Raw genomic sequence first — 10,500 nt, 5'->3', positions numbered from 1 at the left:
TTGTTTTTCATTGGTTTTTATTTATTACTTTAAATACAACAAAAGATTATATGAAAATGTAGCAAACTGTCATTTAAGAGGTCTTCACATCTTAGACCAGTAGTTCTCAGTTATAAAAAACAAGCTTCTGTCTTTGCTCCCAGAGAGGTTGGCCATGATTGCCTGTGGTCCTGCCTCCTCATCAATCCCACTTTCTATCCCGGTCTCCACTGTAAGTGAGTACCTTGACTGCACCTCCCGAATCCTTCTCTGTCCCTCCACAGATCTCCCCAGTGGCTCCGCCCTCACCTGCAGGGACACAGCCTGCCACGCCTCCTTCAGTAAAACCTCCATGTCATCCACCATGGCCCTGTTATACCCCTCCCTCAGGACTTCAAGAGGCCAGCTGGGGGCCAGGGTCACATAGGGGAACACCTGGTTGACTGTGTGGAGGAACTCCCTCCCAGAGATGTAGCCCTGGGTCTGGAAGGCTCCATGGGACAGAGCCATGTTGACCCAGACGGGGCGGTACAGGAGGTCGCTGTGGTAGGCTGAGCTGAGCAGGTGGAGAGAGGGTTCCAGCTGGCTCTGGGACTGGATCCTTAAATAGATACCAAAGGGTTTTGGAGAGGCCAGAACCAGGTTCAGGGAGTCCTGGAGAAGGAACTCTGGACGGGAGCCCTCCACCACTGGGACCCCAGGCTGGGCGGAACCAGATCCTACTGGAATGATGAGCATGCCACTGGCACTGCCTGCAACAGATTATGAATCCATCAGGAGATTTGACCGCTGTATTCAATATTCAACTCTAGACAGTATGAATGTCACTGAACAAAAAACAAAAATATCTGTATAAAACCTATCATTGCAATTCTCTAAGGTTGCCATTTTGGTTACACCCGCACCCTTCATCATCATCATCATCACTCCTACCTGACAGCAGAGAAAGCAGTGAGGCTCTGTCTGTGACTGTGTTCCACTGGATGTACAAGCCATCTCTATATTTCGGCTGGAAATAGTCAATCAGGTCTCCTCCAGGGTAGAACCTCCTCTGCCGATCTCTTTGCTCTACAATCACACAAACAACTCAGTCCTGTTTACATTAATATCAGGATGGACTGGTTGGAAATACCATTTGTTTTTTACTAGTTGTTGTTGAAAATGATTTTGAAATACATTTTCAAGACAGGAATGTAGAATGGTAATACTAATAATGAAGAAGCTAATGATAATGATTCATATGACTGTACATAAGTCATAGATGGTTCTCAAAACTCTCCTCAGGGACCCCCAGCTGCTCCATGTGTTTGATCTATTCCAGAGCTAGCACAGCTAGCACAACATGTCAACTAATCCTGAATCGGGTTAACTAGTTCAGAGCTACAACAAAATTCTGAAACGTCTGGGGGTCCCAGAGGAGAGTTTCACAGGGTTTGACTTACTGGCAGCTTCTTTAAACTGGGATAGGACAGGTTCATAGATGTCATAGTAGACTCGCTTAGGGTTGGTGTTGTCTCTGACAAACAGCAGGTCATTCACACTGGGGTTCTTTTCCTGGCTCTGCCACAGAGTCAGACTGAACCTGTACACAGGGACAGACAGCTTATCTCATTGTCCACCATTCAGACAAGTGTAACCTTCATCAGTGTGATTGGAAGATATGAAAGTCACGACTAGATCAATTACTGTATAGGAGCTGTTCTAGTTACTTTGGTGACTGGCTGAGTAACCAGCTGATGTGAGGCCATCCGTTCTTGGCCATGAGCGCGTGGACGGGGAAGGTGACTGTCTGAGGGACATTTTTGATGATGGCGTACATGTCCTCCACCATGGCCTGTGTGTAGGTGACGTTTGGGAACTGGGGCAGATACAGAACTGCCCATCCAGGAGAGATGGTCACGTCTGGAAAACTCTGCTGGATCATTGCCAAGAACCTGCATGGAGACAGGAAAGTTGGGTATAATTAGTATGAGACTGATTCAAACTCTGAGATCCTGTTAGATCTCCAAGTCAGACAGTGGCATGCAATAAAGCACTGGTATCTTAAATTGAATAAGAAAAATCTATCTGCTCATGATTATTGTGAAAGAAAAGGTTGAAACTAAATTGCACTTGGCAATCCATCCTGCTGGTACGAGATCTGTATTGTAAAATGAGTTTGCTGAAGCATAAATCAAAACATGCAGGTCTGAGATTTGGCTAATACGATTTGCTCTTTCCTTGCTACTCACTCAGGTCCGTCGATGACAGGCCAGAAGGCTGGGACGTTTGGCCCAGGGAGGATGTCAGCGTTCAGCCACACCGGCCGATTGATGCCTTTAGTCTGGTTCTTCATGCTCAGGATGCCCAGAGAGGGAGTCACCGCCTGGATGCATTTGAAGTCCAGCTTTATGCCTGAAGGAGTCAGTTGTATTACAGACATTTTGTAGGTAATACGAAAGTACATCAGGTTTCATGTGATTATGCATAGCTTAGATCCTTTTGGATAATTGATTGACTTTATAGATTGGTACTAAAGGACCAGAAGAAACTGTTTCACAAGGCTCTGACTGATATTTAGAGTTGAATTGATATCTGAAGTCGTATTGCTAGGCTTGATACCTTTCTTTGACTGGAGCACGGCATCCAGCCACTGGTCCAGAGTGTTGTCACTGTAGACAGCAGGAGGATGAGCCATGATGGGGATGGTGGTCACGTTGACCGTAGCGTATCCCTGCACAGTCACATCAGCCTCCAAAACCATGATAGAACCTAGAGAGGGGGACAGAACAGGGTTGTGTTCACTAGCCACCAGACGGATTCAAACGGACTGAAACAGGGAGGGACTACCTGAATGTGTCCAATAAGAAACACTCTTTTTTTTCATTGGGAAATGTTTTGCTACGGTGTGTCCTAAGTGAATGCTACTGCAAATCCTTTTAAAATTACTTTGCAGTGCTATGTTCATCTCTGACTTGTTGTTGGCGCGGTGATACCAGGTGGCGTACAGCGCGTCTCTCTCCCTGATGTCTCCAGTTTGGACGAGGAAGTCCAGCATGTCTCCATCAGTAGGGAACGGCAGGATCGTTTCAGATGCCCTACCAGTAGGCACAGGAACAGTTATCTTCTCGTCACAGATGATTAGCTATCGTAACCTGTAGCCCTTATCGATATGGAAACTGCAGTTATAGTGATCAAGATACAAGCAAGGCGTAACATGGGTTACAGTAGATACAAACGCCATTTCAACATTATTTTAAAAAAAATATTGGAAGTGTTAAGATCAACAGATTATATATTTCAATTGATTATTATGCTGATTAATTTGTATTCTGGGATCAGTAAGTAAATAACTGTTGATTGTATTTTTTTTATTTACCTCCATTTTGAGTCAAAAGAACAGAGGTGATGGTGATGACCAGAAGTAGCACAAACAGAGCAATACAGACACACAGCATGATCAACTGTTCTTTAGTAAAGTATCGACAATATCTCCTCAGGTCTTCATTCTCTTCTTCCTCTTTCTTCTTTCCTTCTTCATACATTTTCTCTGTCTTTTCCTCCTCAATGAGATCTCAAAGCTGTGACAAGTGCAGTCAGATTCCGTGCAGACAGGCAGACAAGGACTGTTGGACTGTTGTTGAGTGAGAGAAAGTGTAGTGTTTTATAATGAGTGAACCATGTGTGTGTGTGTTATCTACTTTCCTACACAGTCCAGCCAATGAGTGTTATCTATGGACCAGAGATCACAGTGATTTCACAGAGCAGATAAAGAGAATACAGGGCATTATCTCACCTCTCATTCTTATGACGCTCTACCCTTGGATTCCGAGATAACTAGCCTATTGTTTTTTCACGGGTCAAGGATGAACTCAGAAGATAAACGTGTGGTGGCCTAATGATTTATAACCAAATACATTTCTCAAACTGATGGATTAATTATTTATACACTTTTATCTGAAGGTATTTATTGATAACTACAGGTGTGATATGGAGTTGATTGTCCAGCACATCGTATTCTAATGTCACATTATCAGTTAATCAGAACAACATTGTTATTGTCCAGACAACAGGGTTGTGTTTATTATGGCATGCAACAGAAAACTTTAAAATATTTTACAACGTAAGACGAAAATGTACGTTTCTAACTGGACTAGTCAAGGTAATCAATTTTCTTCCATTTGGTGCCTAATGAACATGACCCAGTGCTTCACTGCTGAATCCTGTGAAGGACAGACAGTTCCATACTGCACCAACAGCATACTGGGCACACACTGGTTGAATCAACGTTGTATCCATGTAATTCAAACAAAATTACGTTGAACCAAAGTGGAATAGACGTCTGTGCCCAGTGGGTATTTTGACCATGCTAAACCAGCATGGTCTCATAGACTAGATTATCATATTAAACGCAAATCTTAAATTAGAATGATATGTTACGTTTGGTATGGTTATATAACACAGAGGTTTACAGAGTTATGCCTCTATTCAATCAGATCCGCTTTAGTAAACATCCACATAGTAGAGACTAAAATAACCTTAAACTTTTTTTACATTTATTTCATAAAGCATTTGATGTCTGGATTTCACTGTTTTGAGCAGTTTTCGTCCTTTCTTACACCCACACTTTTGACATTCTGGTACGTATTATACTTTAAAAAATATTGATAATTGATGGTCGCCTCGCTTCGCATTCTTAGGAAACTATGCAGTATTTTGTTTTTTTTATGTATTATTTCTTACATTGTTACCTCAGGAAATCTTAAGTATTATTGCATACAGCTGGGAAGAACAATTGGATATAAGAGCATCGTCAACTTACCAACATTACAACCAGGAATATGACTTTCCCGAAGCGGATCCTCTTTTCGGACCATCACCCAGGACAATGGATCTGATCCCAGTAGGTGACACAAAACAACAGCACCACAGAAGGGGCAGACGGAGCGGTCTTCTGGTCAGGCTCCGTAGACTGACACATTGCTCACCGCTCCCGAGTATACTACTCGCCAATGTCTAGTCTCTTGACAAAAAGGTAGATGAAATTCGAGCAAGGGTTGCCTTCCAGAAACATGGCTCACTCGGGATATGTTATCAGAGTCGGTACATCCACCCGGTTTCTTCACGCATCGCGCCGACAGAAACAAACATCTCTCTGATAAGAAGGGCGGGGGTGTATACCTTATGATTAACGAGACGTGTGTGATCATAACAACATACAGGAACTCAAGTCCTTTTGTTCACCTGACCTAGAATTCCTTACAATCAAATTATCTACCAAGAGAATTCTCTTTGATTATAATCACAATCACAGCCGTGTATATCCCCTCCCCCAAGCAGATACCTCGAAGGCCCTGAAAGAACTTCACTGGACTCTATGTAAACTAGAAAGCATATATCCTGAGGCTGCATTTATCGTAGCTGGGGATTTTAACAAAGCTAATCTGAAAACAAGGCTCCCTAAATTTTATCAGCATATCGAATGCGCGACTCGAGCTGGCAGCACTCTGGATCATTGTTATTCTAACTTCCGCAACGCATACAAAGCCCTCCCCCGCCCTCCTTTTGGCAAATCTGACCACGACTCCATTTTGTTGCTCCCAGCCAATAAACAGAAACCAAAACAGGAAACGCCCAAGCTCAGGTCTGTTCAACGCTGGTCCGAGCAATCGGATTCCACGCTTCAAGATTGCTTCAATCACATGGACTGGGCTATGTTCCGGATAGACAACAACATTGATGTACAGTGGGGCAAAAAAGTATTTAGTCAGCCACCAATTGTGCAAGTTCTCCCACACTTCAACTATGACAGACAAAATGAGAAGAAACAAAATCCAGAAAATCACATTGTAGGATTTTTACTGAATTTATTTGCAAATTATGATGGAAAAGTATTATAAAAAATAGAACTTTTTGGCCATAATGACCATCGTTATGTTTGGAGGAAAAAGGGGGCGGCTTGCAAGCCAAAGAACACCATCCCAACCGTGAAGCACGGGGGTGGCAGCATCATGTTGTGGGGATGCTTTGCTGCAGGAGGAACTGGTGCATTTCACAAAATAGATGGCATCATGAGGTGGGAAAATGATGTGGATATATTGAAGCAACATCTCAAGACATCAGTCAGGAAGTTAAAAGCTTGGTCGCAAATGGGTCTTCCAAATGAAGAATGACCCCAAGCATACTTCCAAAGTTGTGGCAAAATGGCTTAAGGACAAAGTCAAGGTATTGGAGTGGCCATCACAAAGCCCTGACCTCAATCCCATAGACATTTTGTGGTCAGAACTGAAAAAGCGTGTTCGAGCAAGGAGGCCTACAAACCTGACTCAGTTACACCACTGTGTCAGGAGGAATGGGCCAAAATTCACCCAATTTATCGTGGGAAGCTTGTGGAAGGCTACCCTAAACGTTTGACCCAAGATAAAAAATAAAGGCAATGCTACCAAATACTAATTGAGTGTATATGTACACTTCTGACCCACTGGGAATAAATCATTATCTCTACTATTATTCTAACATTTCACATTCTTAAAATAAAGTGGTGATCCCAACTGACCTAAGACAGTGAATTTTTACTAGGATTAAATGTCAGGAATTGTGAAAAACTGAGTTTAAATGTATTTGGCTAAGGTGTATGTAAACTTCCGAGTTCAACTGTACATGAGGGACTGATTGGAATGTGGTATGTTGTGAAATATGATGAAGACCCTTATCCTGGTATTATACAATATGTTGATGCAGAGAGCTGTGCTCTAGTCAATACGATGAGTTGTGTGGGAAACAACCAAATCTTTTGGCCAATGAGAGAGGACATTGTATGGTACCAACCAGAGAATGTGCTTGGGCTTGTCCCTCAGCCTCATCCAGTGACAAAATGGCATGTGATGCTTGATGGCGCAGTCTGGGAGGAAATTTGCTATCTCGTTAAGCAATAGAGAGCATTGAGGGCTAAACCTAATCTTGAGTGAGCACATACCTGTCTCACGAGTCTGAATTAATAGACTGCAGCCAGTGAACATGCAGCCAGTGAACAATCATTTGTTTAATGTCCACCAGTGTTTCCAACCTTGTACATGTATTTCTGCGTATTGCATTGAATGCCAATTTGTTTTCTAAAAGATGCTTTAACTTCTTGAGGTAAGTAACCTTTGTGTTTTGAGGTTTTGAATGGTGTGTTCTATGTCTTCAATCAAATTAAACATGTACAACTGTGATATTAAAATGTTTAATGGTAATTTTTTTAATCAGTTGTTTTATATGAAATGTCATTTCCATCACACTCTGTCATTACCACAATACTAAGTCATTACCATCACGGTACATATTTTTGAGGAAACGGTGCATTAAATTACAATTGATATTGATGATTTTTCCCAAAAGTGAACCTTATATGCTTGTTCTTAAGATTATTTGAGAAATTATGTCAAATATTCTGATTTTGATGTAGCGAATACATGTGAGTATCATTAAGGCATTTATGGACATTTAGACATGACAATGACGAATGTATATAATTAAGAAAACTTCAAAAATAGTTTTTTAAAAACTGACACATTTTTTTTTTATGTTATAGAAATACCTTAGGAACAATTACTGCAATTTCCTTTTCAACTAAAATAGCACATTTTATGGCATGTTGGTAATGACATTGAATAGTGTGGTCTCAGCCACTATTTGATATTGTTTCCAGATAGAGTGAAGAAAATATTCAGATAGATAAAAATCAGTTTCAAGTGGTTTCATTTTCAAAACCAAAAAGTGCCTGTATTTGCAAAATCAACCATATATACACTTTCTCGTTCTGAACTTCTAACGCGAGTGGAATGGGTGTAGCTTCGTGACAATGATCAAGTGCAGCTGCTCACCGATTTTGACAGCTCCAACACAGTTACTCCTCCGACACCGACAAAATATCTCTTAACCTGCTACATTAATCTTCCTAAACTGCTACGAAAAACTCACTTTGGTATCGAAGTGCAGTGAAAAGAGCGTTTCCCCCACAACATCAGTTATGCGGGTTTCGGGTGTTGTATATCGCCGGTTAACGGTTGATCTGATTGAATCTAGGCCTTATTAGTGGGCCAAGTAAACAATGGTGTAAGTGACTCTTGTCGTTACAGTTTTAGGCTCAGGTGCAAGCTGGTAAAAACAGCAGACTGCTTTTTTCATTATTTACACACAACCAAGGCTGAGAGGTTACTAGGTCAAAATTTAGAATGTGTATTCCATAAACTTCACCACATTGTTCTACTCATTCATAGTTTACCTGAAATTAGAGCCCATTGCTCTAATGCAGAGCCTTATAATGAAGTGTCAACTTGTGTAAGCCTAAACCCAATGGAGTGCAATTAGGGGTCAGTCGGGGTTTCAAACTAAACCCATACTGCCACGTGTCTACCCTGCGCCAACTGTAACCCAAACCTGTGCTAAATTGACTTTATAAAAATACAAGTAAGTCACCTACCAAGCCACACACTTGACAAACATGAAATAGTTTAGAACGCTTTGAGTCAGGTATTAACAATAGGAAGACAGGTTGAGTTCCATGTACGTTATGAAGAGAGATGCTTAGGACTGACATAGACAGGATCATTTTAAGTTCACTTGAGCATTAAGATTAAGTGTTATTTTTGAGTCATCCTTTTTTGAGTCCATAAGAAAACCCAATTGGACAATTCAAATCCACTTATTATCGGATTTTCCTCTCCAGAGCAGTTGGCGATCTGTTAGTGGTTCTCTCAGGCAGCACCAGTCTAATCCTTCTGGGTGAGCCTTCTGCTGAGGACAGGTACTCCTGTAGAACAGGGGCAACTGCGGGGTTCATACTGTTGTTGTTGGAGAGACTCTCTACATTTAGTGAGCCTGGACCTGAACTAGAACCCTGATCAAGCTGAGACATATTCTGCCCATTTAGTGATCCAGGATCCTGGGGAAGCTGAGACATATTCTGCCCATTTAGTGATCCAGGATCCTGGGGAAGCTGAGACATATTTTTCCCATTTAGTGATCCAGGACCCCGAGCAAGCTGAGACATATTCTGCCCATTTAGTGATCCAGGATCCTGGGCAAGCTGAGAGATATTCTGCCCATTTAGTGATCCAGGATCCTGGGCAAGCTGAGACATATTCTGCCCATTTAGTGATCCAGGATCCTGGGCGAGCTGAGAGATATTCTGCCCATTTAGTGATCCAGGATCCTGGGCAAGCTGAGACATATTCTGCCCATTTAGTGATCCAGGACCCTGAGCAAGCTGAGACATATTCTGCCCATTTAGTGATCCAGGATCCTGGGCAAGCTGAGAGATATTCTGCCCATTTAGTGATCCAGGACCCTGGGCAAGCTGAGAGATATTCTGTCCATTTAGTGATCCAGGACCCTGGGCAAGCTGAGAGATATTTTGCCCATTTAGTGATCCAGGACCCTGGGCAAGCTGAGAGATATTCTGCCCATTTAGTGATCCAGGATCCTGGGCAAGCTGAGACATATTCTGCCCATTTAGTGATCCAGGATCCTGGGCGAGCTGAGAGATATTCTGCCCATTTAGTGATCCAGGATCCTGGGCAAGCTGAGAGATATTCTGCCCATTTAGTGATCCAGGACCCTGGTCAAGCAGAGCGAGATCTCTCACTCTTTGGGGTACTGGAAACTGGGCTGGCTGAGAGCCAATCATGGCCCCCTGGTTGGAGTTGCCTCGAACTGACTGTGACAACCGCTGAATCAGTGGATTTACAGGTGAGCTCCTTGCATTGTCTGTATATAGTGGGGATGTGGGTGGGATGTTAGTCAGTAAAGATGGCGGACCTAAACTGCCTTGTCTACTCAGACTTTGAGCCTGTGAGTTGCCACCATAAATGGTGTTTGGTGCAACAGTGTTTTGTAATAGTATAGAGTTTCCTCCCTGGACAGCAAGGTTACTGTAACTGGAAGTCCTTTCCATTCCTTTGAGGGGCTTTGCTGCTGACAGTTGTGGGCTACTCAATGTCCTCTGAAGAGTCACTCCATCGCCTAGGTAACCGGGGTGTTGGGGCACCTCAGGGATCGGTGCTTGGTCCTGTCCATTTCTGTATTCTTCCACCTGTTGCCCATTGACTGAACTCCCACCCGCTCCGTTGATGTATGACTGGTAAGAACTCACATTACTTGGTATAGGTGCTCCACCAGAGACCTCTGTTTCTCCTCCAGTTTTATATTGTGTGACGTCGGTTTTCTGATCTGGATCAGCTCTACTCTTCTTGGAATGGTCACTATTCGAGCCCTCCTGAAGTTTTGATTTTGAGTTTGTCTTTTTTTGCTTGGAGGATGCATTGTTTTCCTGTGGCACTGGATCTTCTTCCTCTTGATCTTCATTATCATCAGTTTCTTTAGACTTGCTGGTGGTAGATTTCTTTTTGGATGACTGATTGGCTTTGTTTTTGTGAGACGAGTTTCCTTTATTGGATTTGTCAGTTTTTTCTTTAGACTCTTCCTGGTTGTGCCTTTTGTCTTTGGCATCTTTACCCGTCGTTTGCAGTTGTTTTCGGTTCTTGGAGTCAGTTCTTTCTC

General features: G+C 42.6%; 1 protein-coding gene across 5 annotated transcripts; it reads right to left on the bottom strand.

Moving 5' to 3' along the window:
* On the bottom strand, positions 1-5,505 carry fam151a (family with sequence similarity 151 member A). 5 transcript variants are annotated; one of them, XM_065005820.1, is made up of 9 exons: positions 4,781-5,505; positions 3,339-3,592; positions 2,908-3,061; positions 2,581-2,730; positions 2,211-2,373; positions 1,689-1,913; positions 1,422-1,561; positions 913-1,047; positions 1-731 (listed from the first exon to the last, which is right to left on the bottom strand). In XM_065005820.1, exons 2-9 carry the CDS (start codon positions 3,501-3,503, stop codon positions 85-87), a joined length of 1,779 nt encoding a protein of 592 aa, XP_064861892.1. In that variant the 5' UTR covers positions 3,504-3,592; positions 4,781-5,505; the 3' UTR covers positions 1-84. The 5 variants fall into 5 exon arrangements, with proteins under 5 accessions (XP_064861892.1, XP_064861894.1, XP_064861893.1 ...); XM_065005822.1 differs by lacking the exon at positions 3,339-3,592 and having other exon boundaries at positions 2,908-3,056; positions 4,781-5,504; XM_065005821.1 differs by lacking the exon at positions 4,781-5,505 and having other exon boundaries at positions 3,339-4,770.
* Positions 5,506-10,500: the final 4,995 nt, after the last annotated feature.

Source organism: Oncorhynchus nerka, linkage group LG20, assembly GCF_034236695.1.
Source record: "Oncorhynchus nerka isolate Pitt River linkage group LG20, Oner_Uvic_2.0, whole genome shotgun sequence".
Classification (NCBI taxonomy): Eukaryota; Metazoa; Chordata; class Actinopteri; order Salmoniformes; family Salmonidae; genus Oncorhynchus; species Oncorhynchus nerka.
The sequence above is the reverse complement of the archived record's forward strand: the minus strand, read 5'-3'. Positions and strand labels throughout refer to the sequence as shown.